The sequence below is a fragment of the Podarcis tiliguerta genome (assembly GCF_965153285.1).
Source record: "Podarcis tiliguerta genome assembly, chromosome: 6".
Lineage (NCBI taxonomy): Eukaryota > Metazoa > Chordata > Lepidosauria > Squamata > Lacertidae > Podarcis > Podarcis tiliguerta.
The window spans coordinates 84819910-84847577 of NC_139539.1; the positions used below are offsets into that span (position 1 = coordinate 84819910).

Below are 27668 nucleotides of genomic sequence, written 5' to 3' on the forward strand. Positions count from 1 at the left end.
TATTTTTAAAAAAAATATTTGCTAAATGTTAAATTATGTGCTGCGATAAGCAAGATGTTTACTTAAACTGGCCACTTTTATTCTGACAAGAAAGCAGCTGTGAGGTCCCAATTTGGAAGATATGCCATGACAGCAGGGCTGTGACAATTTCCTAATGAAAACCTTTCTCTTCCTGGCTGTTATTTGCCAATAAAGGTACTGATCAAATGTTTTGATTAATCATTTATTATTTTCTATTGTGAGTCACTCTGAAAAGCCCCTCGGTGCGGCAAAATACAAATACATACCTTAACAAACAAGACAGCAAGCAAACAATAAAACAAACAAACCCAAAGGGCTTCTAGCAATAAGTACTGAATTTTTTTTTTAAAAAAAGTTTTTATTAAAGATTTTCTTGTGTAACAAACAAATAAAAAAAAGGACATACTGATCTGCTTCCAGGGACGCGGGTGGCGCTGTGGGTTAAACCACAGAGCCTAGGACTTGCCGATCAGAAAGTCGGCGGTTCAAATCCCCGTGACAGGGTGACAATGCTTCTCACCAGTTCTTCTAGAATGGGCGTTAAGTTAACCGGTCTATAGTTTCCAGGATCCCCCCCCCCATCCCTTTTTAATAATTGGCTGCCTTTCCCTGACAAATGACTCAGTAGTTTCTCTAGGCTTTTGAGCAATTTGATAGAAGTAGGGCCCTCTCATAAACCACATTCTTCTTGGGAGTTGTGTCAGAATTGGCCAGAACGGTCTCGCCATAATAATAATAATAATAATAATAATAATAATAATTATTATTATTATTTATTATTTGTACCCCGCCCATCTGGCTGGGTTTCCCCAGCCACTCTGGGCGGCTTCCATAGAAACAAAAAATACAGTAAAATATCACAGATTAAAAACTTCCCTGAACAGGGCTGCCTTAAGATGTCTTCTAAATGTCAGGTAGTTATTTATCGCTTTGACATCTGCTGGGAGGGCGTTCCACAGGGCGGGCGCCACTACTGAGAAGGCCCTCTGCCTGGTTCCCTGTAGCTTTGCTTCTCGCAATGAGGGAACCTTACAGCTGTGCTTTTGGCCCTCTGCTCCTCTCTCCTGTTGGTCTTCAATATAAGGATAATAATAATGGCCTACCTTGGAAATTAGTTATAAGGAGTGTATGTGAAGTGTTCTGAATGGTCTATAAAGTGCTATTCGTGCATGCTAAGTAATTATTATACTTAATATATTCAAGTATATAACTACCATAAGTGTTTCTGAGGAGAGCCCAAAGAGAAGGGAGCACATAACCACCAGTGCCTGAAGGAGCCCATTGGTGGCCTGAGAAGACAGTTGGAGAAACCCCACCCGCCATTTTCCCTGGGGCCATTCAAGACCTGGGTGCCTTGAGGGAAAGCAGAAGCCAGGGAGCTGGTGTCATAAGCCGCTGAAGGCTGGCTTGAGAAAAATTTGTACCTTTTTTTGATTGTGTTAATGCTTCACATTGTAAACTACCCTTGATTGCCTTTGGTGCAGAAAGGCAATATATAAATGCCATTAATAACCAATTAATACCGGTAAGTAATTGGGAGGGACGCGGGTGGCACTGTGGGTTAAACCACAGAGCCTAGGGCTTGCCGATCAGAAGGTCGGCGGTTCGAATCCAAGCAACGGAGTGTGCTCCCGTCGCTCGGTCCCTGCTCCTGCCAACCTAGCAGTTCGAAAGCACGTCAAAGTGCAAGTAGATAAATAGGTACTGCTCCGGCGGGAAGGTAAACGGCGTTTCCGTGCGCTGCTCTGGTTCGCCAGAAGCGGCTTAGTCATGTACGCCGGCCCCCTCGGCCAATAAAGCGAGATGAGCGCCACAACCCCAGAGTCAGCCACGACTGGACCTAATGGTCAGGGGTCCCTTTACCTTTACCTTAATCTGCTTCCATCTTAAAAGGAAGGAAGGAAGGAAGGAAGGAAGGAAGGAAGGAAGGAAGGAAGGAAGACTCCTTTTCCTCACTTTGCTGATACGCCATAAGGGAAAATCTTCCATGACAAGAGTAGATGTGAGAAAATGGAACTGAATTGCATGCGGAAAAGTAGAAGGGGAAACAGTCTGGCCAAAAGAGAGATCTTATCTGCCCAGCTGAGCATTTTTGTTACTGATGTAATTGAGAGAGGCACACGCAAGTCTTAATGTTCCCCTGGAAGGCATAACACGCTCAGAGCCATACTGTCCCCGCCCAACATTGTTCAGAAGGGTGGGCTCTCCTTTGACCGTAAAGAGAACTCTCATTCCAGGTTTCATAAATACCCCAGACGTTTCTAATGAACCACAGCCTGGTTCGTCAACAAGAACATGTGATTCACAAAGTGACTTCGACTATTTCAAAAATTAGTTGGAGTCACTGCTGCATCCAAAGTCCTGCAAGACGGAAAGTGAGGAGACCTATTTTGGCTCCACAAGCTCCAGGCATCACATGGCAATGGACTGGCTTAGGAACATGGAGAGCCTTGGCTGGTCAATAGTTACTGCACCCCTGAAACCCCAGGAAATTGGGCAGAGGTCAGGTCTCCTCCACAGAAGAACAGCTCCATCAACAGTACAGTGGTACCTTGGTTCTCAAACGCCTTGGTACTCAACCAACTTGGAACCCAAACACTGCAAACCCGGAAGTAAGTGTTCCAGTTTGCGAGCTTTTTTTGGGAAGCCAAACGTGCTCCATTTTGAGTGCCATGCTTCCGATTGAGTGCCACACTTCCGTTTTGAGTGTCACGATGAGGTCTGTCTGTTTTTGCTATTTATTTTGTGTTTTTGCGGCTCTTTCTTGTTTTGTTTTTGTGACTGTGTGGAACCCAGTTCAGCTACTGATTGACTGACTGTGCGACTGCAGTACATTGTTTATTGCTTTCATTATATGGATCAGAACAATGGTCTCGTTAGATAGTAAAATTCATGTTAAATTGCTGTTTTTACAAGTCCGGAATGGATTAATCCGTTTTGCATTACTTTCTGTGGGAAAGTGAACCTTGGTTCTGGAACGCTTTGGTTCTGGAACGGACTTCTGGAACGGATTAAGTTTGAGAACCAAGGTGCCACTGTGCTCTGCTCTGCCACCAAAAAAGGTCTCACATTTCATCTTCACACACACACACACACACCACCCAACCACCTCCACCTTCCCTAACTTTATAAAGCACCAGGAAACAGTTCATCAAAAAGCCGACTATTCCTTTCTCGGGTCCTAAATACTACCTGAATTTTCTCCTTTTCATGATGTCTTGCTTTATTGGGACACGCCAGTAAAAATAGTTGTATGAAGTATCATGTCTGGTGACCTTTCTTACCTTTTGGTTCCTGTGACTCATCATCGCTGTCTGAATCGTTGCTCACTAGGTGCCGCATCCTGATATTTTCTGTGGAAATAAACAAAGGAAGATTTTGGTACCTTAAATGGCTGGGTTGGTAAAATGGCAATCAAAGGAGCTGCACAAGTTCTTGGAAGGAGAGTGTAACGCTGGAATAAAACGATAAACGATCTGAAGCTAACTTTATGACCAAAGGATTTTCCACATCCATAAAACCAGCAGATCACTAAGCTAAAGGACACTTGGAGATCTCTAGGGCTAAAACTACAATACAGAGCACGGTCTTTTGAAGAAAGTTAAACAAGAGATTAATATGTTTCAAAACTACTTTTTTTCCTGACCAACTGACGAGGCCTCCGTTTTTCTTCCTGCACTACCAAATTCAAAACATATAAGCAGAGAAGAACACTAATTTAAGCTTGAGCAGAGAACAGCGGTTAACTTGCATTATATGACAGTCGCCAGCCTAATGCACAACATTTTGGCTTTCCAGACTACAGTGGTACCTCAGGTTAAGTACTTAATTCGTTCCAGAGGTCCGTTCTTAACCTGAAACTGTTCTTAACCTGAAGCACCACTTTAGCTAATGGGGCCTCACGCTGCTGCTGTACCGCCGCCACGTTGATTTCTGTTCTCATCCTGAAGCAAAGTTCTTAACCCGAGGTACTATTTCTGGGTTAGCGGAGACTGTAACCTGAAGCGTCTGTAACCTGAAGCGTATGTAACCCGAGGTACCACTGTAATACAAATACAACATGGTGGTTTAAGATTGCCTTGCTTTGCATGCTTCCAGGGTGAGGGGGGCATTTTGTTACCCTCCCCTTTACTCAAAAGGCTGCATAGTTGACAACAAGGAATTGGAATATCAAAGAGACAAGCGCTTTCTGAAGCATATGCTGCCAAAATATCATACTACGAACCATAAAAAGAACTCTTACAAAAGTGCTAGAAGGCAAAGACTCCCCTCTCAGCCTCTTCTTGACTTCACCCTGTTGCTGAACTCTTCAAACCTGCCTCTCAGAACCACATCAAGGCCAAGTTTCTACATTACCTTGGTGTTGTGGTTCCTGCCACAAAACCACTGCCCCATGTCTGGCTCCCACATTACCCTCTGTAACAAATAAAAGCATCTTCACATGTGAGTAGGCCGCGTCCTATCAGTCCTTCTCCCTTCCGTAGGGGCTGCTGATAGGAGTAGCAACCGACACAATGTGGACCACGAAACAAGAAATTTCTGTATCTCACCTCGGTAACAGAGAAGCCAGCCATGGAAAGCAACCACCTTGCTGAGGTAACAAATGGACCAAGCTCAAAAAGCATCAGCAGAGGGAAGTGCTTCCTAAACTCTGCCTCTGGTTTGGGTCTTTCCCACAGCAGCATCCCCTTTGATAAAGATGAAATAGTGTATTTGTACTGGCATCTGATAACTAGGATATTAAGCCAGGTTAAAAGACATTAAGCCAGGGTTTCTCATTTTGTATACAATTGGAAACTGTGGTTTAAAACAAACCAGTCTGAAGGAATTAAAGAGGGGAGGAGAGCAGTAAGGCATGTGTGGCCCTGACTCTCATTCCCAGCTCCAAAAACATTCATTCTGAAACCAAGAACGAATGTCTGAAACAGACCGTTGCTTTTTACTGACCCTAGAAAAATCTCAGCTTGTCTCAGAAACTCTTCCTACATTATCTCAAAAGATCCTTATGAAACAGTCTCAGACTCGGTAGGCTTAATATTAAATGGTTATTTTAACTCACAAAGGAATGTTTAACTCAACTAGATCTGCACCCAAAAAACAGATAGGTTTCTTTACAAGTACATTTGATTACAATGACTTTTATGAGAGTCACGCCCTCACGCAATTTACATCTGTGTAGATCAGCATCAATGACAGGTTTACATATTGTCATGTAATCTTCCCAGCTTCCCAGTTACGCACACTACTCAAGACATTCTAAAAGCTAATACCTAAAGAAAAACAGCAGACATTTAAAGGAGATGACAGAGTTACAAAATTGAAAGATCAAGGGAATGTTATGGATTTAGTGAATATTGATTTCAGTATGGCTTCTGACAAAGTCCCCCATGATATTACTGCAGAGAAGTTAGTAAAATGTGGGCTGAATGAGGTAACGTGAGGTGGATTTGTAGCTGGTTGATTGAGCAAACCAATAGAGTGCTTATGAATGGTCCCAGGTCATCCTGGAAAAAAGTGACAAATAGGGTCCTCCGTTAAAGAGGGCACGTATTGCGGTGAGACCTGGAAACCGACACCCTGTGTTGTGGGTGGGTACAATTGTTCAGCCACAACACCCGATTAGTAGGTCCCTCGAAGCTGGGTACAATCTGGCCAATGGGACGCAGTCTAAACGGTTTGAGGGACCTATTTATGCCCATGCACGTGACCCAGAGCTTCCTCTTTCGGTGCATGCATTCGGAACACCCGCCCACCTCTCCCTACTTTTAGGGCTTTGCGCTTTACCTTGCTATGTCGTCGTGTGTCACCTGTCCTTGGGACAGGGGCACGGCAGGAATTTCCCCCACTTGGCTGATTGGCTGTTGCCATTTGGGTTTCGCCTGCCGCGTAGAAATTGTCACAACTAGTAAGGTTGCGAATAGGCCCTGGTTCAGGTGATAGGGATGGGAGAGCGCTCTCGCCATCCCTATGTGAAGGGTATTCCGTGAGAGGGGGTTGTGCCTGTGCCTGAATTCAGGGGGACATTTGGGTGGTGGAGTTAGTCTGTTCCTGGCTTTCTGCTTATCCAGGTGTTCACCCTTGGCTGACCTATGCTGGAATCCTGGGTCAGTGCTACCTGCATGGCAGGGAGCTAGTTGAACCAGAGCCCATGCAACCAGTTACTTTCTGTAATCAATAAAGTTGTGGCCTAAATTCTGCCAAAAAACCAAAACCAAAATTTGAGTCAAGTGTGCATTTATTTAGGGGGGAGGTTTCTGGGCCTGAACATGCAAATGGGGTGCTGTAGGGTTGTCCTGCGCCTATTGTTTAATGTCTTTGTAAATTTATTTTTGTAACATTACCTAGTTCTTCTTCCATTGTAGGCCCTTTATTTTGAGAATTAGAAACTCCAAGGACTCTGTTGAATAATATAGCAAATGCACTTCCCCAGACACCTGAAAAAATGAAATATAACAATGTTGTAGTAGTAGTAGTAGTAGTAGTAATAATAATAATAATAATAAAAATTATGTATACCCCGCCCATCAGGCTAGGTTTCCCCAGCCACTCTGGGCGGCTTCCAACAAAATATTAAAATACAATAGTCTATTAAACATTAAAAGCTTCCCTAAACAGGGCTGCCTTCAGGTGTCTTCTAAAAGTCTGGTAGTTTTTCTTCTCTTTTACATCTGGTGGGAGGGCTTTCCACAGGGTGGGTGCCACTACCGAGAAGGCCCTCTGCCTGGTTCCCTGCAACTTGGCTTCTGGCACTGAGGGAACCACCAGAAGGTCCTCAGCGCTGGACCTCCGTGTCTGGGCTGAACAATGGGGGTGGAGACGCTCCTTCAGAAATACTGAGCTCAGGCCATTTAGGGCTTCAAAGGTCAGCACCAACACTTTGAATTGTGCTCAGAAACGTACTGGGATTCAGTGAAGATCCTTTAGGACTGGTGTTATATAGTCCTGGTGGCCACTTCCAGTCACTAGTCTACCTGCCACATTCTGGATTAGTTGTAGTTTCTGAGTCGCCTTCAAAGGTACCCCCACGTAGAGCGCATTGTAGCAGTCCAAGCGGGAGATAACTAGAGCATGCACCACTCTGGCAAGACAGTCAGCAGGCAGGTAGGGTCTCAGCCTGTGTACCAGACGGTACACCAGCCTGGTACCAGCCTGTGTACCAGACAGCTGCCCTGGACACAGAACTGACGTGCACCTCCATGGACCTGGGAGTCCCACACACCCGCCCGCCCCCTGTCCCCCCAAAACAGTACTTCTGTCTTGTCAGGATTTAACCTCAATCTGTTAGCCGCCATCATAATAACCACCACCTGCCCGCCTCCTGTACCCTCTCCTGTTGTTGTTAAGATATTGGTAGATGCTTAGGTATTGTTCACTTTCTGGCAATGCTCACATATCCACTCAATTACTTACTTACCCATTAAGAAATGCAAAGGGTTTTCTTTATATTTATCCACTACCGTTCCCATAAAAAATTTGCTGCCGAACAAATTTGGAGTCATAAAGGTACCATATTTAGCCATTCCGATTTCATAGGGACTGAATTCCACCCAATCTGTAAAGAAAAATATAAAAAGGACACTGGTTAACAGAGAACAACAACAGAAGAAGAAGAAGAAGAAGAAGAAGAAGAAGAAGAAGAAGAGGAGGAGGAGGAGGAGGAGGAGGAGGAGGAGGAGGAAATGCTTTAATACAGCACAGGAACAGAAGTGGTGTGCAAAAGATTCTCAAGGCTCAACCGAATCTTGACTTCCATCTGCTGTCTTTCCTTGCCAAACTGCATATATGCCAACAATTACTAACCCATGTGGTAAAGTTCAAAAAAAGGTAAAGGTAAAGGACCCCTGGATAGTTAAGTCCAGTCAAAGGTGACTATAGGGTTGTGGCGCTCATCTCGCTTCAGGCCGAGGGAGCCGGCATTTGTCCACAGACATCTTCCCGGGTCATGTGGCCAGCAGGACTAAACCGCTTCTGGTGCAATGGGGCACCATGATGGAAACCAAAGCACATGGAAACACCATTTACCTTCCTGCTGCATTGGTACCTATTTATCTATTTGCACTGGCGTGCTTTTTAACTGCATGCCACCCTCTATATTCAGCCAAATCCTTGCTTGCACTACAGCAAGCAGACACTATTTTCCTCAGCTCATTTTGCACCTCCTTGCATCTCCCTTTTCATCTTTTTCTGCGTTCTGCCAGAAACTTTACTGTGTTATTATGGTATGCCCTTCAGCAAATTATACATGACACCCACACAGAGTGAGAGTGAAATTGGGGCGGGAGGGGAGATATTTACAGATTAATAGGTGAAAATAGGTTTGTGAACAAGTCCCCACAAAACCCATTGCTGCAACAGGTGCCACGGTAGACTCTATTTTGTTCCAGCCTATACAGTTCATGTGTTTCCATTTAAAACTCTGAAATTTCACAACAGCTTTCCAGAAATAGGTCTAAATTATGTCTGAGTCATCGTAATTACGAGCAGTCATAGGTGTGATCAGCGCCCACTCGGAATAAAAATATTATGGATAATGGGAACTCAACCAAAGTTGTGAAAACTCTTCTCAGCTGGCAAATACCTTTATCCGTTGCTTTTCTAAGCAATGTTCTTTTAAACAGAATAGTAAAAGTACCAAGAAGGAATGCAAGATTAATCCTAAGAATTCACAGATCAGCTCATGAAAGGAGAACTAATTATTTCTCTTCAAAACACACCTTTTAGTCTAAGTGGGACAGAGAGGATTATTTAAGTTCAGGGGAAGGGAACCTTCTTTGTGGGCAACTTTTGGGAGATGCATGCCAGGATTTAGCAGGGACAGTGGCAAAAAAATGAGAGGGGCCAGAAGGCAAAAGTAGCCAATGTCACAGATGTGCTTAAATCAGATATGCCAAATGACACATGCAGAAACAAATAATCAAGTTGAAGTGGCTTGAATAAGGCAGTTTTAATCCTTCTATCTGGCCTATACAGTGGTGCCTCGCAAGACGAAAAGAATCCGTTCCGCGAGTCTCTTCGTCTAGCAGTTTTGTCGTCTTGCGAAGCAACCCTATTAGCGGATTAGCGCTATTAGCGGTTTAGCGGCTATTAGCGGCTATTAAAGGCTTAAGGGATTAGCGGATTAGCTGCTAAAAGGCTATTAGCAGCTTAGCGCCTTAGAAAAAGGGGGTGGGGAGTGGGAAAAAACCTCAAGAATCGCAAGACATTTTCATCTTGCGAAGGAAGCCCATAGAGAAATTCGTCCTGCGAAGCACCTCCAAAACGGAAAACCCTTTCGTCTAGCGGGTTTTCCGTCTTGCGAGGCACTTGTCTTGCGGGGCACCACTGTATTTAGATACACATAAATAAAATGATGTGATTTGACTACCTGCAAACATCAGTTCTGATACATCAGGTTTAACGTGGAGGCATGTAAAGAGTGGCAAAGCAGACTGCGCTTTGTTGATTTTCTCTTTCATATCAGACAAAGTGTTGTTCATTCTCTACAGGGAAAAAAGAGAGCAGAAATAATTTAAAGAATAGAGTTAGCAATCCAGCCAATATCTAGTCGCTCTTGTGAAATCGCGCCCGGCATACATCCGCAGCAGGGGGAACGCTGCAGGAGGTCCCAGCAGCGCTCCCCACGCTGCGGATAGCAGCCTGCCTCCCGGCGCGAGGGGCGCCCTGAAGCAGAGCGCCCCTCACGCCGGTCAGACATCCGCAGCATGGGGAACGCTGCAGGAGGTCCCAGCAGCACTCCCCACGCTGCGGATAGCAGCCTGCCTCCCGGCGCGAGGGGCGCCCTGAAGCAGAGCGCCCCTCACGCCGGTCAGACATCCGCAGCATGGGGAACGCTGCAGGAGGTCCCAGCAGCGCTCCCCACGCTGCGGATAGCAGCCTGCCTCCCGGCGCGAGGGGCGCCCTGAAGCAGAGCGCCCCTCACGCCGGTCAGACATCCGCAGCATGGGGAACGCTGCAGGAGGTCCCAGCAGCGCTCCCCACGCTGCGGATAGCAGCCTGCCTCCCGGCGCGAGGGGCGCCCTGAAGCAGAGCGCCCCTCGCGCCCGGCATACATCCGCAGCATGGGGAACGCTGCAGGAGGTCCCAGCAGCGCTCCCCACGCTGCGGATAGCAGCCTGCCTCCCGGCGCGAGGGGCGCCCTGAAGCAGAGCGCCCCTCGCGCCCGGCATACATCTGCAGCATGAGGAACGCTGCAGGAGGTCCCAGCAGCGCTCCCCACGCTGCGGATAGCAGCCTGCCTCCCGGCGCGAGGGGCGCCCTGAAGCAGAGCGCCCCTCGCGCCCGGCATACATCTGCGGCATGGGGAACGCTGCAGGAGGTCCCAGCAGCGCTCCCCACGCTGCGGATAGCAGCCTGCCTCCCGGCGCGAGGGGCGCCCTGAAGCAGAGCGCCCCTCGCGCCCGGCATACATCTGCAGCATGGGGAACGCTGCAGGAGGTCCCAGCAGCGCTCCCCACGCTGCGGATAGCAGCCTGCCTCCCGGCGCGAGGGGCGCCCTGAAGCAGAGCGCCCCTCGCGCCCGGCATACATCTGCAGCATGGGGAACGCTGCAGGAGGTCCCAGCAGCGCTCCCCACGCTGCGGATAGCAGCCTGCCTCCCGGCGCGAGGGGCGCCCTGAAGCAGAGCGCCCCTCGCGCCCGGCATACATCCGCAGCATGGGGAACGCTGCAGGAGGTCCCAGCAGCGCTCCCCACGCTGCGGATAGCAGCCTGCCGCCCGGCGCGAGGGGCGCCCTGAAGCAGAGCGCCCCTCACGCCGGGCAGACATCGGCCAGCCCCACAAGCTCGGGGGACAGCAGGAAGGCGCATCGCCGCCACCCCGCTGTTCCTCGACCTGGTTAGGTTTCCCCGCCCTGCTTTTTGGGGGGAAAATAAAGGAAAAATTTTTTTCCTTTATTTCCCCCCCAAAAAACTAGGTGCGTCCTATGGGACGGAGCGTCCTATGGGACGAAAAATACGGTAAATATGTGGACTTTGTGAATTCTTTTTAAGGTTTGAGAGAGAAATAAGCTCATAATACAAAACTTGACATCACACATACAAAACCACAGATAGATGTACTGATTTGCAAAGCAAAAAGTAAACTGATCGGCCCAAAAGATTTTTGACCGTGCTACAGTAAAACCTGCCCCTGCCTCCAAGTTTTATTTGCAAACTTACATTTTGGATGAGAGTTTCTCCAATCAACATTCCAAAGATATCTGTAAATGTAACAGGCTGCCCACACCTCTTCTTTTTCCATAATGCTTCAATATATCGCTTTACTTTCTGAGGAGTGAGCAGTTTTAATGGGTTGTGACTGACACAGTTCTTCAGCTCCGCATTTATTTCCTTTGGTCCTTTTACTGGAAAATCTGGGTGAGAGTACAAGGTTGACATATACCTGCAAATGGCCACAACCAAGTTTAGAGTTACTGAGCAGAACATCTGAAATCATTTCCACCAGCACCTGAAGATGTTTCAGAACCAAGGTAAAAATATTGAATATTGATTAACTCCACCCTCCGGATGATTTAAGATGGCAAGAGAAACGATATACTGTAAAATATATGAATCAGGAGCAAACTTATTGGGGGGGTTCTGTTTCATCTGAAGATGCAATTACAAAATTTCCTACACTGCAATATTTCATTCATGTAGGGACGCCGCTGGTGCTGTGGTCTAAACCACTGAGCCTCTTGGGCTTGCCGATCAGAAGGTCGGCAGTTTGAATCCATGCAAAGGGGGGAGCTCTCGTTGCTCTGTCCGAGCTCCTGCCAACCTAGCAGTTTCAAAGCACGCCAGGGCAAGTAGATAAATAGGTACCACTGCAGTGGGAAAGTAAATGGCGTTTCCGTGTGCTCTGGCACCCATTGCGGACTGCGCCAGTAATGGTTTAGTCATGCTGGCCACATGACCTGGGAAGCTGTCTGCAGACAAACGCCAGCTCCATCAGCCTGAAAAGCGAGATGACTCCCACAAACCCATTAAAAAAAATCCCTTTTTAAAATTTCATTCATTCAGAAAGTATTTTAAAATCACAGAATCAAAGCACCAGAAGAGTCTAGAGCAGTGATGGCCAAACGTGGCCCTCCAGCTGTTTTTGGACTACAACTCCCACCATCCCTAGCTAACAGGACTAGTGGTCAGGGATGATGGGAACTGTAGTCCCAAAACAGCTGGAGGGCCACGATTGGCCATCACTGGCCTAGAGGCACAAGCCAGACGCTCCGTCAACTATTAACTGAAAAGGGATTTGCTTCTGCATTGGTTTCCATTCCTGCAACCTGGTTAACAGGATCTGCAGATAAGGAACTCAGGATGTTCCTATTCAAAACCATTTCAACTTTTCATACATTGACCTACAGTGGTACCTCTCAAGACGAATGCCTCGCAAGACGAAAAACTCGCAAGATGAAAGAGTTTTTTGTTTTTTGAGTTGCTTCGCAAGACGAATTTCCCTATGGGCTTGCTTCGCAAGACGAAAACGTCTTGCGCCTTTTTCTTAAAACCGTCAATGCATTTCCTATGGGAAACCGTGCTTCGCAAGACGAAAAAAATCACAAGACGAAAAAACTCGCAGAACAAATTAATTTCGTCTTGCAAGGCACCACTGTACATAGAAAGAATGAGATTTGAAGGAAGTTATTATTATATAAGAAAGTTGAGATGAGGACAGTTCAGTGGGGAAACATACCATGTGGATCCAGATAAGCCAGCGATATACGTTGCACAGTCCAGAATTCCAGATTCATACAGTGCTTTCATCACCCCAGCAAACCCCACTGTGGCACGGAATCCACCACCAGATCCCAATATTGCAATCACCGGCACCTGGATAAGCATACAATAAAGATGGGTTTTTAAACATTCAATGTATGTGGCTTAGTTTATCTGTCTACTGAATTTTTTTTAATGAATTTTTATTGGAAATTTTATTTACAACATAACACTGAAATATTATGTCTACTGAAATTCTTTTGTTCCTACAGGCCTAGATAGTTTCTGGATCACCTAGAGGCAATAAAATCACCTCTGAGAAAGACTGTGGGGCAGTGAGAACTATATTCCTCAGCTTCAAATAAAAACATTCTCTTCCATTCTTCTTTTCTAACCATGCCTCACCCTTCCATTTTCTGTTGCCCTCCCTGCTGTCCAAATTTACAATGTAAGCTCCTTAGAGTGGAAATACATAGCAAACCCCTCTTTATGTTACTTTGTAAATCAAATTACACATTTATGGTGCTGTAAAATTAAAACATAGGGACGCGGGTGGCGCTGTGGGTTAAACCACAGAGCCTAGGACTCGCTGATCAGAAGGTCGGTGGTTTGAATCCACGCGACGGGGTGAGCTCCCGTTGCTCGGTCCCTGCTCCTGCCAACCTAGCAGTTCGAAAGCACATCAAAGTGCAAGTAGATAAATAGGTACCGCTCTGGCGGGAAGGTAAACGGCGTTTCTGTGCACTGCTCTGGTTTGCCAGAAGCGGCTTAGTCATGCTGGCCACATGACCCGGAAGCTGTACGTCGGCTCCCTCGGCCAATAAAGTGAGATGAGCACCACAACCCCAGAGTCGGTCACGACTGGACCTAATGGTCAGGGATCCCTTTACCTTAGAATTAAAACAAGTTACCAACATTATTCGACTGGTTCACCTCTGACAGCAGTTTTGCTTCTGACTCAACTGAACAATCTGATCCTATTTAGATACTGCTTTCTCCTCAACTCCCACAGTCGTTCTGCCCTTTTTGGTGGTCCACAGTCACTTTTTCAGGTTTATACAAAAGAATCTGATGCTACATTAGATATTGTACCATCTAAAGTAAGATTCCCACTCTCCTAAGCCTAAAGGAAAAATAAAAATGAGGGTGGGAGGGAGAGAGAGACTGGTCTAATTGTTTAAAATTAAGATTAAAATAAAGTCCCAAACATGCGACAACTTCCAGAAAACAAATCCTAGCATCCAGATTTTGCCAGCAGAGGCTAGAAAATGAGTGTGTTGAACTTTAAAACAAGAAACTGCAGGACTATAGATAGCAGGAACAGAGAATAAATCTCAAAGTCAAGCATTAACAAAGCCAACTGAGTAAATATGCTCAGCACCAGATATGCTGCTGTGGTATTTTAACAGTCTGGACTACAGACACACCTGTTCAGTAACTTCGTTGAGGAACTTTGTTGTTTTATGAGTATTTGCATTTAAAAAACTCACTACTGAGATTTGTGACAGCAACAGCCATCTTAGCTACTGACGTGAGCCTTCCAAACTTACATCACGGGTAGAGGTGAGGTCTGTCCCCATGAAATTGTTCAGATGGTGCATTACTTTAGTTTTCCGCTGCTCTCGGAAAGCCTTTTCCTCATCACACAGTGCCATGCTGAAACGGAGGTCTGTTGATGAGCTGCCCGGCAAAAAACAGAGAAGTTTTACAGCATGAAATTATATGAAAATGATGTACCGATGATATTTAACACCAGGCATCGGCAAACTCCAGCCCTCCAGATGTTTGGGACTACAATTCCCATCATCCTTGACCAGTGGTCGTGTTAGCTAGGGATGATGGGAATTGTAGTCCCATACATCTGGAGGGCTGGAGTTTGCCTATGCCTGTATAACACCAAGTAAAATAGCAAAAATGTATAAAACAAGTTCAAATTTGTTTTTATCATATGCGGTGGACATGTATACAGGTAAAGGCTTTCTGGGAAATGATATATAATGAATTAAAGAAAATGTTTAAGAATACGTTTGTTAAGAAACCAGAAGCCCTTTTGTGAGGTATTAACAGCTGAAGAGTTACCAAAAGAGGATAAAATACTTTTTATGTATGCAACAACAGCAGTGAGAATGCTACTAGCCCAGAGAAGGAAAGAAGGAGAAGTAACAATAAAAGAAGAATGGCAGACGAAACTGATGGAATACGCAGAGATGGCGAAACTGGCAGGGAAGATCAGAAACCAGGAAGATCAAGGATTTTTTAAAGATCGGAGTAAAATTCTTAATTTTTTAAAAAACCCACTGTAAACAGTTAAAATCATTGGCAGGGTTGTAATGACACTTGCAATGTGGAACTGACTATGATAACTAATGGCAATTATATGTCAGTGCTGTTGTAAATTTTTATATGTGAGTGGCTGATAGTTGCTGATATTCTACTCTGCGACCACCAAGAGACTTCATTTAGACTTTATTTTCCCAACACAAAGACAGTTAACCATCTTTAATCCTATTAAAATCAATGGGCCAAGCGCATTTAACTGTGTCTAATTGTTCCCTCTGTGTTTTAAAAGAAGAAAAAACAGCAACCGCCATGAAAACTGGACATTTGCCCTTTAAACTTGAACTGTACGTTAGATGTCATATTCTGTGTTCTGCAGAAAGGTTATAGTGCAGGAGATTTCCAGGCTTTCTAGTTTTATGTACCCAAAATCTGCATCATTTTTAGAATATTGCAAGTATTGCTTAGAATCTAGTATGGTACATTTGAATCCCATCAGTTTAAATAAGTGGGATAATTAAGCACATGTCAAATACCTCCTCTGAAGATTAATGGGGCTTGCTGGATAATACCAACTTCCTACCTGATATTTTCAATGCTAAGTTATTCTAACAGTTAGCGCTACACAGTTAATTTTACAGCTTCACACTTAAATTTACAAAACATAGCAAAGCAACAACAACCAAAACCTACTCTCAAAACCATACTGCTTCTGAAATCTCTAAACTTCTGTCTTTATTGCATCAAGTTGACTTACCAAACTTCAAGAGATACCTCCAAAGTAACGGTAATGACCTAAACAAGACAAGTGGAGAAAGATCATGGTCCTTCTTTGCAGTTAAATGATAACCAACAACAACAAAAATGTAGTTTACTCAACGATGCAATTAATTAAGCTATGGAATGACAGAAACTTTTAGAAAGTACAGAACTTAAGAGGGCTACTAAGTAAGATTAAAAATAAAACCCTCATAGGATCAGACCCAAAGGTCCATCCTGTTTCTCACAGTGGCTAGACAGAGAATTTCAGCAAGCTTAAAGAGACAGACCAAAGCTTGTAGGTTACTTCACCCCCATCGTTCAGCCCAGACACTGAGGTCCAGCTCTGAGGGCCTTCTGGCGATTCCCTCACTGCGAGAAGTGAGGTTACAGGGAACCAGGCAGAAGGCCTTTTCGGTGGTGGCGCCTGCCCTGTGGAACGCCCTTCCATCAGATGCCAAGGAAATAAACAACTATCCGACTTTTAGAAGGCATCTGAAGGCAGCCCTGTTTAGGGAAGTTTTCAAGGTTTGATGTTCTGTCATGTTTTTAGGATTCTTTTGGAAGCCGCCCAGAGTGGCTGGGGAAACCCAGGCAGATGAGAGGGGTATTATTATTATTATTATTATTACAATGCAGGAGTGGGCAGAGAACTGAACTCCCTACTGCTCTTCACCTTTCCCGCCCTGGTGGTTTTGTGCTGTCGACCTTTCCTGTCACCTGTTCCTGAAACCATCACCTGGTGTAGCAGCCTTCCAACTTTCAGGACAGTGCTTTAATCCTAAGCTGCTGCAAAATACCCCCTTTAACTTCTACAATTCACCTTACTTTTACTATACAGTGGTACCTTGGTTCTCAACCTTAATCCGTTCCGGAAGTCCGTTCCAAAACCAAAGTGTTCCAAAACCAATAGAAAGTAATGCAAAACGGATTAATCCGTCCCAGACTTTAAAAAAACAACAACCCCTAAAACAGCAATTTAACATGAATTTTACTATCTAAAAGATAGTAAAGATATCTAAAAGAAGAGAGCCAGTGTGGTGTAGTGGTTAAGAGCGGTGGACTCATAATCTGGTGAACTGGGTCCGATTCCCTGCTCCTCCACATGCAGCTGCTGGGTGACCTTGGGCTACTCACACTTCTCTGAAGTCTCTCAGCCCCACTCAACTCACAGAGTGTTTGTTGGGGGGGAGGAAGGGAAAGGAGATTGTTAGCCGCTTTGAGACTCCTTCAGGTAGTGATAAAGCAGGATATCAAATCCAAACTCCTCCTACTCCTCCTCCTCCTCCTCCTCCTAACGAGACCATTGATCCATAAAATGAAAGCAATAAACAGTGTACTGCAGTTGCACAATCAATCCACAGGGTTCCACACAGTCACAAAAACAAAACAAAAAGAGCCGCGAAAACAAAAAACGCAAAATAAATTGCAAAAACAGACAAACCTCAGCGTAACACTCAAAACGGAAGTGTGGCACTCAAATCGGAAGCATGACACTCAAAACAGAGCATGTTCAGCTCCCGAAAAAGTTCGCAAACCAGAACACTTCAGGTTTGCGGTATTTGGGTTCCAAGCTGTTTTGAGTACCAAACTGTTTGAGAACCAAGGCACCACTGTATCCATTTACTACTGTAAATACAGCACCACCTTAACTTGCACCACCTTCTCTGCTCTTATTGGGTCATTTGCTTGTTTGGTGCCTTTAAACAAGACACCCCCAAGGCAGTTTACAGAAGAAAAGGTTGACTTCTTCCACCTCGGGCAGCCAAGTGTCTTGGACCGACTCCATCCACAGCCCTCTTCCCTTTGTGGATACTCTTCCCCAGCTCCATCTGCTCCCAACTCCTTAAAAATATTTAGCACTAAGGAGACATAATTAGAGGCAAACCACAAACAGAAAGCCAGCCGACAGCTCCTCCCTTCCTGTGTGCTTAACTTAGATTCCCCCTCCAGCTCTCTTTGCCAAGTGGTGAGCCAAACAAGCAGCCTGGCTCCAGGTCAATTGTTTCTCCCTGGGTGGCAAAGATAAAGTCTTTTTTCTTCTTTTGGTCTGCCCAGCTCCTGAAAGCACCATATATATATTGATGGTGCTGATCATAAAAATAAATATCGCCCTTCTCTCTTCCACTGACATTTTAGAAGTGTGCCTTCCCCCATATCAAACTTCTCAGTGGTGGTTGTTCGGATGGCGGCTAACAGATTGAGGTTGAATCCTGACAAGACAAAAGTACTGTTTTGGGGGGATAGGGGGCAGGCGGATATGGGGGTCTCCCTGGTCCTGAATGGGGCAACTGTGCCCCTGAAGGACCAGGTGCGCAGCCTGGGAGCCATTTTGGACTCACAGCTGTCCATGGAGGTGCAGGTCAATTCTGTATCCAGGGCAGCTATCTACCAGCTCCGTCTGGTACGCAGGCTAAGACCCTACCTGCCCGCAGACTGTCTCACCAGAGTGGTGCATGCTCTAGTTATCTCCCGCTTGGACTACTGCAATGCGCTCTATGCGGGGCTACCTTTGAATGTGACTCGTAAACTGCAATTAATCCAGAATGTGGCAGCTATATAACTGCCACCGGGACTATATAACACCGGGAAGTGGCCACCGGGACTGTATAACACCAGTCCTAAAGGATCTTCACTGAATCCCAGTATGTTTCTGAGCACAATTCAAAGAGTTGGTGCTGACCTTTGAAGCCCTAAATGGCCTCAGCCCAGTATACCTGAAGGAGCGTCTCCACCCACATTGTTCAGCCCAGACACTGAGGTTCAGCTCCGAGGGCCTTCTGGCGGTTCCCTCCCTGCAAGAACTAAGGTTACAGGGAACCAGGCAGAGGGCCTTCTTGGTAGTGGCACCCGGCCTGTGGAACACTTCCCCCCATCAGTTGTCAAAGAAATTAACAACTATCTGACGTTTAGAAGACATCTGAAGGCAGCCCTGTTTAGGGAAGTTTTTAATGACTGATGTTTTAATGTTTTTTTAATATATATATATGTTGTTGGAAGCCGCCCAGAATGACTGGGGAAACCCAGCCAGATGGGCGGGAAATAAAGTCTTCACCAAGGAAAATGGTAATATTACTAATAGTATAAAAAGTGTTGCAATGGCCTTGCCATTTCCCCAAGCTCTTTCTCTCCTGAGAAAGCATTACCAAGCTAATCCAACGGCAATAAGGATCTAGTTTTAATCATTTTTTTAAAATGCACATCATGCTCTTTTCCTATGACCAGCACAGTTAATAACGTTGTCTCATTATACAAGTAAATCACAACAGCCTTGTAAGCCAAGTTACTATTGTTTGAAAGGGCTTTATAGCATCCTTCACATCACACTAAATTCCACCATGATTAAAAAAGGATATCACTGTTTGACATGGCTACATGGGATACATTATATAAAAGAACTGCTTCTATTCACTCATTGAATCAATGTATTTATATGTTTTGGGTTCTATTGCTGTCTTTTAACTTGCATTTTGCATTTAATTCATTTTACAGTAGGCTGCTGTTAGTCCTACTGAAAAGTTTGATTTTGAAGCTTATGGACTTCCACAATGGGACCTTCAGGTACGGCGCAGATTTGTAATAGTTTAATGACTAGAGAGACTCTTAGCCCTCCATAATACTGCACAATGCCAGCTTTGCCACGGACATCAATGGAACGGATATTCTACCAGCGGAATTTTGAAACCTACTTTATTGATGATGAGTGAGACCTCTTTCTTCTCTCCCACCTTCAAAGACGATATGGGGAACGTTGCTGTACCAATTGTCTCATCCATCACATAATTTGCATCCATAAGAGTGACCTGCAAAAGATAAACATTATTTTAAAAAAAACACCTATTTGCCTTTATGATGACATTCATTAAAGGCAACATATTTGCCAAGCAATTATTAGTACACCTGCACAGAGGGACCAAACTTGATATATCTAAGCATTTTCTTTTTCTTTTGTCATCCAATCGCCTTTCTCTACTGCCATTTCTGATTTACATTTTTTGGTCCCGTTCTCTATCTAGACCACTAGTGTGTGTGTATGTATGTATGTGTGTGTGTATATATATATATATATAGATATATAGATATATAGATATATAGATATATAGATATATAGATATAGTATAGATATAGTATAGATAGTATAGATATATATATATATCAGACGCGGGTGGCGCTGTGGGTAAAACCTCAGTGCCTAGGACTTGCCGATCGTATGGTCGGCGGTTCGAATCCCCACGGCGGGGTGAGCTCCCGTTGTTCGGTCCCAGCTCCTGCCCACCTAGCATTTCGAAAGCACCCCTAAGTGCAAGTAGATAAATAGGTACCGCTTTATAGCGGGAAGGTAAAACGGCGTTTCCGTGCGCTGCGCTGGTGCTGGTTCGCCAGAGCAGCTTGGTCATGCTGGCCACGTGACCCGGAAGTGTTCAGCTACCAAGGTACCACTGTACTTGGTGCTGCAGCTATTAAAATAATTAACTCGCAGGTGTGTGCCAATGGTTGCACAGAGTATGACATTCCAACATCATAAAGATGTTGATCTATAGCCATTTCTTTACTTTTCCCTCCTATGCTCATTCTCACAGTGTAGAATGGAGATCTAGCATCAGTAAGTGGCCCCAAAGACAGGGGAATGTAAAAGGAAACGCTAAACATATACATTACCCTGATGACCATATAATTTTGCAGAGTTTTGTGTTATTATTTTGTAGTTAACACCAGCTGAAGCGGACACTTAATCTCCACTTCAGTCTGGCCCCATACACCAGAGGCAGGAGAAAGTAAATGGCAATTAAATTCAAGAGGTAAAGGAAACTTTGAATTTCATGAACTCTGGCAAGCATGCTCAGAAATATCATTTCCAACTACAAGATTTTGCCTGCCACTTTTAAGCTCTTCTTCTCAAAGAGATTTCTCCCTCTTCTTCTCAAAGGCCAGGTTTATTTGCTTGGGAATAGGGCTGGGGAGAGAATGGAGTGTTTCCATATTTTTGAATCCTTATTTCAAATTTCCCCAGCTTTGCAATTCCCCCATCACTAGCTAATTCATGGGTGTCATTGTTTCATTTCTCAAACTAACAACATTGGTTAACAAATTTACATGAAAAATAGAATTTTAGCAGAGAAGGGTAGGCCTCCACAATGATACATTTCTAAGCACCTAATTACAAACTAAATTCAATACTGTGTACATTATAGAAATGTGATAGTAAAGGGAAAACACTTTTGCAAATGGCACTGCATTACTGTCAGCTAAACTCTCTTATCCAGCCTACACAACATTATTGATTCTTTAGTGTTAGCTTTCAGATTTTTCGTCATGTGTTTCCACAAGCAGCTGAGCATGTCAATTTAAATTATTAAATCTATTACAATAAAAGCAGGTTTCTAGATGTTCCTTTTTAAAGCTGCCCAGTGGGAAATTATTTCAATTCACCATAGTTATAGCAACAGAAATGAGCGAACTAGCTAGCCCCTTAAGAAAATTCCTTTCGATATTTTTTTTCTGCCTCCAAGAATAAGGGAAGTTCACATAATGCGTACTAAGAACAGCATAAAGAGAAGTAAAACAGAATGTTGCTGGAATGAAAGCCCCTATTGGGAACAGAAATACTCATTTAAGATCAGCACACATATACCATGCATGAGAGTATTGGATTTCCTTCTATCACAAGCACAAGTAGACCTTCTGCAGGCCCCTTGCTAATACTCATAATGTCCTAGATAATGTGGTGAATGGATGTGGTTACACAGCGTTGAGTGAAGAGAACAACACTCAATTATGCTCTCAGAGTTACTCATTTCTTTACTCTTGTTTTGTTTGTTCCAGTTGCAGCATTAAAAAATAATAATAATAATTGTAGGAGTGCAAATATCCAGAGTGTGGGGTCAGGTGGGATTACTATGAGGAATTATACAATTTGCATCAAGCCATTGTGTCCACGATGAATGCATTGTGTTGACTGGGTTTGATACACTTACAATAATTTCTGATCAAATCCCACAACCCTCTGCATCTCTGGGCATTTCCTCTACTGTCCATCTCTCTTGGTTGACAAGTCACATACACTGCCAGTTGCTTTGCCAGGCAGGCATCCTGGGTCATCAAAGACAGTGGGCAGCTTCTTTGAAGTAGCTTTTCTGATATGTTAATCTTAGGGCCAGGAAGCAGGTTTCACATAAAGGTGATAATGATCGCTGTCCTCCTGGCCATCATTCTTATCATGTATATTGCTTTTTTATGACCTTAGGGGTTACCAAATATACTCCTTTGTAGTTCTGTTCTTTGTTTACCCCATGTTAATTAGTAGTAGCTTTGTCCCCACGTGGAGTTTGTTGAAATGCTCAGAAGAAATCTGATTGGTTCTGACGAACACTCTGTAATAAGTTCTTTTGTGAATAAAACGACCTGGGACAGGGGCTGGAGGGACAGACAGAGATTATTATACGCACCCTTCCCAGAGTCTTGCTGGTTCAAGCCTCTGTGTGTATTCTCATTAATCAGAGTTCAATGCTTCCTTTACTTTGTGAACGCCTCAAATAATTTCAAAGGCTCAGTTCTGTTGAGATATGAAAGCTTTGCCTCACAAAGTTTCCTTATCTTATTTACCCCGCCATTAAAGCCATTCTACAAATGGGGAACGAGGTCGTGAGAGAGTTAGTTGCCCAGGGAAGGTCCTCAGATGACCTTCTCTTCTCCAAACCTCTCAAGAAGCCCACAACCTCTCAAGAAGCCACAGGTTGCTCCCTCTTCTCATACTGAGTGAGCCGGATCTCACCGAGGTGGGGGACTCCTGGCTGGGCTATATCACTTCAGACTGCCGGTCGGGATTCACATGTTCCTCCGTACAAATTAACTTCCAGACCATAGAAAACTCAATGTAAAGGGGAAGAGTTCAAGTCAAGCTTGATGTATTCATTTCCCACATGAAAAAGTTGGAAACTGGCCCCCTCGGGAAAGGCTGGCTCCTCTTCCCAGGCACTCGGGGCCTGTTGCCAGTGATCTACCCTGGCTGGCTTCCGGACAGACCAGGGAGGTCTTGGATAAGCAACACCTCCCTCCTGAGAGGCGAACACTCCCTTCCCCCTTGCATAGCAGCAGGAGAAAGTAAACAGTCTGAAAAGTAGTCTACTTCATTCTACTTTTATTCCTGGACTGTACACTGTACAAAGCATGACTTCTCTCTCAGAAACCTCCGAGCAACTGACTAACTCCTCCTGTACACGAACAACAGGAAGGTTTCATGTTACACTGAGAACACAACTCTGAGAATAGCTTGGAACTTCCTGTCCCACATTTAGACCCACCAGACACATCATGTGATGTAAACATTGAACTTGTTCGCAGCTGCTGAGTACTCATATTCCAACAATCTTTTGGGGGAAGAGTTCCATTATGTGAGCTCTCACCTGTAACCTGATGTAAAAAGGTAAAGGACTCCTGGATGGTTAAGTTCTGTCAAAAGCGACTATGGGGTTGCGGCGCTCATTTCGCTTTCAAGGAGAGGGAGCCGGTGTTTGTTCACAGACAGCTTTCTGGGTCATGTGGCCAGCATGCCTGAACCGCTTCTGGTGCAACGGGACACCGTGATGGAAACCAGAGCACATGGAAACAGCATTTATCTTCCTGCCACAGTGGTGCCTATTTATCTACTTGCACTGGCGTGCTTTCGAACTGCTAAGTTGGCAGGAGCTGGGACAGAGCAACAGGAGCTCACCCAGCCACGGGGATTTGAACCACCGACCTTCTGATCGGCAAGCCCAAGAGGCTCTGTCGTTTAGACCACAGCGTCACCCACTACACTGCAAACATAGGTGTACCGTCTCTGTAGGAAATGCCTTAGTCTAGTAATATTTTTGCTCACTTTTTACTGAACTCCCCAGCCTGTAGCAATATCCTCCTTCAGGCCCTTGTAAACTCAGGAAATTCATACCTAGAACACTGTGGACTGGAAGCTTGAGGGTTCTGCAAACATGTTGCCAATGCTACATTCTTCCTCCCTTTATCAAATCATGCTTCTGGACACCATTTTGCAAATTCAGCAAAAAAGATGGATAGACTTAAAAGAATGCAAACTTGTATAAATTATTCTGAATACTACAGTTTTCCTGAGGTAGGTTTAAATATCTTTGGAACAAACCAGCGAAAGATATAAGCAGCCTTGCACATATGACCCCCGGGACCAATATAATGTGTGCTGGTACCTCCAAAACATTTTCCTGCTTGGGGTCTAAAATTATTTCAAAGGTTTCGTTCCACTCGGGGTTCACGTTGTTGTTGATGTGTGTCGTTCTCTTTCTGCTGTCTGGGGCTGTTGGGATGAACAGTTCCACATAGGGGTCGGGAGTGTCCACTGAAATAAAACAAAAACATGCAGGAATCAGTAACAGACTCTTCAAAAACATGGAGGTAAATCGAACGGCCAATTGCACTCAACAGAATCTTCACCAACTGCACTTCTGTTTGTGTGTTTGTTCTGCACAGACATATGAAACCCTGGGCTGAATAAATGCTATTTTGAACATAAGACAACAAATTGAGTTAAGAACACAGCCCTGTGCCCAAGATGTGCTGGCTAGAAATTAATGAATGTTAGAAGAATGCTGGAATGAAGTTATATGGTTTTAGCAGAAATGTTATAAAGAATTAAGCAAAAACTGATTGTTAATGGGCCAAAGTAGAAAATTTAAGGTTAGATTGTGTTAAGATAAATTATAGAACAAAAAATTGAGAAAGATGGAAAGGATTTGCTGAAATAGCTAATTGAACTAGAATACAAAAAAGGGAGGTGTGAGGAGGTCGATGAAACAAGTAAATGAAAGGTTAAGATATGGAAATATTGGATGTGTTTTTAAATGTTTTTGTTTTTCTTGTTGTTTTGCTGTATTGTTTTTTGTTTTTATTTTTGATGTATTGTAAGGTATTGTTTTGTTCTGTTAAATTTTTTTATTGTTTCTTTCTTTTTTTCTTTGTAACTCTTAAACATCTAATAAATATTATTTAAAAAAAAAACCAAGATGTGCTGGCTAGGGAGAGCTAAAATTTGGCAGAAGTCCTTACATTGGTGCATCTTCAATAAACCTCCCACAATGGCCCTACTCTAACAGGATTTGAAGCACAGAATGCAGTGCTGACTGATCACCATTGCCAGTGAAAGGGCCAGAACAGGCTGGCACGGAAAGTGTAGACTTAATGTCAAATATTTCGCTTGCTCAGAGCCCTCACCTTGCTCCTACAGTAGCACATAACATCAATAAAATATGTGAAACAAGTACAATAAAGGTAAAGGTAAAGGACCCCTGGATGGTTAAGTCCAGTCAAAAGCGACTACAGTGGTACCTCAGGTTAAGTACTTAATTCGTTCCGGAGGTCCGTTCTTAACCTGAAACTGTTCTTAACCTGAAGCACCACTTTAGCTAATGGGGCCTCCTGCTGCTGCCGTGCCGCCAGAGCCCAATTTCTGTTCTTATCCTGAAGCAAAGTTCTTAACCTGAAGCACTATTTCTGGGTTAGCGGAGTGTGTAACCGGAAGCGTATGTAACCTGAAGCGTATGTAACCCGAGGTACCACTGTATGGGGTGTGGCACTCATCTTGCTTTCAGGCTGAGGGAGCCAGCTGAGGGAGCTTTCCAGGTCATGTGGCCAGCATGACTAAACCACTTCTAGCACAATGGGACACACTGATGAGTGCCAGAGCGCACGGAAACGCCATTCACCTGCTGCAGTGGTACCTATTTATCTACTTGCTCTGGTGTGCTTTCCAACTGCTAGGTTGGCAGGAGCTGGGACCGAGCAATGGGAGCTCACTCTGTCACAGGGATTTGAACCGCTGACCTTCTGATCGGCAAGCGCAAGAGGCTCAGTGGTTTAGACCACAGCGCCACCAGCTGTGCAGGCACCTCTCATACAAGGGTTCCACTCCAGGGGCAGCATGTATATGCAAAATGGTGCACAGATAAAAGCTGCCATCGGAAAGCTCGGAAAACCCCCCATGGAGGACCTCCCTGCATCTCCACTGCCAGAGGAAGAAGAAACCTGGCTCCCTTGGCCCCAGATCTGCTCCAGCCTTTTCTTTCCCAGCCAGAACCTTCCTGAGGGCACAGCCGCACTGGCCTTTTAATAACAGGTGTTATTTACTTAATATACCACTTAATTGCCAAGGTGATTTAGAAGTATAAAACCAATTACCTAAATATATATATATAAACACACATAATTAAAATACACATTAAAACAAGTCCATCAAAACATTAACCTAAACATCCAATAAAACAAGCCTATTAAAAGAGCTCAAAAATCATAATTGCTAATACGGCAATTAAAACAGGAGGTTCAGCTCAGGAAATCAAAGGAATGCTCATCTGAGAAGCTGGTAGAATGTCAATGCATATTTTAGCAGGCAGACCATTTCACAACAGTAGTTGTTGTTGGTATTCATCTGTCTCGATAGACAATGGAATGTTGCCTCCAGGAGTGAAATAGAGCAACGTGTTTGGCACCAGCTTGGCTGCAGGAGTTCATAGAATCATAGAAACATAGAGTTGGAAGAGACCACAAGGGCCATTGAGTCCAACCCCCTGCCAAGCAGGAAACACCATCAGAGCACTCCTGACATATGGTTGTCAAGCCTCTGCTTAAAGACCTCCAAAGAAGAAGACGCCACCACACTCCTTGGCAGCAAATTCCACTGTCGAACAGCTCTTACTGTCAGGAAGTTCTTCCTAATGTTTAGGTGGAATCTTCTTTCTTGTAGTTTGGATCCATTGCTCCGTGTCCGCTTCTCTGGAGCAGCAGAAAACAACCTTTCTCCCTCCTCTATGTGACATCCTTTTATATATTTGAACATGGCTATCATATCACCCCTTAACCTCCTCTTCTCCAGACTAAACATGCCCAGCTCCCTTAGCCGTTCCTCATAAGGCATCGTTTCCAGGCCTTTGGCCATTTTGGTTGCCCTCCTCTGGACACATTTCAGTTTGTCAGTGTCCTTCTTGAACTGTGGTGCCCAGAACTGGACACAGTACTCCAGGTGAGGTCTGACCAGAGCAGAATACAGTGGCACTATTACTTCCCTTGATCTAGATGCTATACTCCTATTGATGCAGCCCAGAATTGCATTGGCTTTTTTAGCTGCCGCGTCACACTGTTGGCTCATGTCAAGTTTGTGGTCAAGACCCAGAAGCCACCCCCTCGTTGAGAAATAACACACACAAAGACACGGATATTAGGTTAATGCTATTGACAAATTTGGCCATTAAATGCATTAAATGAGCATTAAATGAGCACACATTAATTTATAAAGGGGGGATATAGCAGATGTCGTGGGCCACAACTGTCAGCAGTCCAAGTCAGTGTGGCCAATAGTCAGGGATGATGGGAATTGTAGCCTGAAACATCCTAGAGGATGAGCAGTGGCCACCCCTATTCTAAGAGCTCATACTAGATCGCCTTTCAAACAAAAAGCACACTTTTCACTTTACTTTCTGTTTTGCCATAAGGACTCAGCAGAACGTTTGCACACACCACTTTGTTGACCACAGCTAACCTCTAAGTTTCAGTAAGTGAATTGCTGAATTCTAAGTCAGTCTAAGAAGAGTAAAGGCAGCAAACACACTCATTGACTTTGCTGCTACAGTGGCAGGTTTGTGTTCCAGCACCTCATTTTTCTTTCTTCGTTGAGAGGGGGCTTTGCAAAGTTCAGTTTAACTAAGGTGGAAAGAGCCTTCCAGCATTTCTTTCCAGTGCCTCAAATTTATGGAGTTCCACGTGTAAAAATAAGCAGGCATAACGGCAAGGAAGGAAGCCCGAGTGTACAGTGGTACCTCAAGTTACATACGCTTCAGGTTGCATACACTTCAGGTTACAGACTTTGCTAACCCAGAAATATTACCTCGGGTTAAGAACTTTGCTTCAGGATGAGA

General features: G+C 44.5%; 1 protein-coding gene across 1 annotated transcript in view; it reads right to left on the reverse strand.

Moving 5' to 3' along the window:
- The window catches only part of PLA2G4A (phospholipase A2 group IVA), an 84116-nt gene that overhangs the window by 14171 nt on the left and 42277 nt on the right, over positions 1-27668 (reverse strand). Inside the window, exons 4-13 of the mRNA XM_083445311.1 lie at positions 23952-24100; positions 19443-19556; positions 15752-15789; positions 14268-14397; positions 12695-12831; positions 11179-11401; positions 9386-9500; positions 7436-7573; positions 6363-6455; positions 3306-3374 (exon numbers count right to left, since the gene is read on the reverse strand). Of these exons, the coding sequence (XP_083301437.1) occupies positions 3306-3374; positions 6363-6455; positions 7436-7573; positions 9386-9500; positions 11179-11401; positions 12695-12831; positions 14268-14397; positions 15752-15789; positions 19443-19556; positions 23952-24100 (1206 nt within the window). The remainder of the gene's footprint in view (positions 1-3305; positions 3375-6362; positions 6456-7435; positions 7574-9385; positions 9501-11178; positions 11402-12694; positions 12832-14267; positions 14398-15751; positions 15790-19442; positions 19557-23951; positions 24101-27668) is intronic.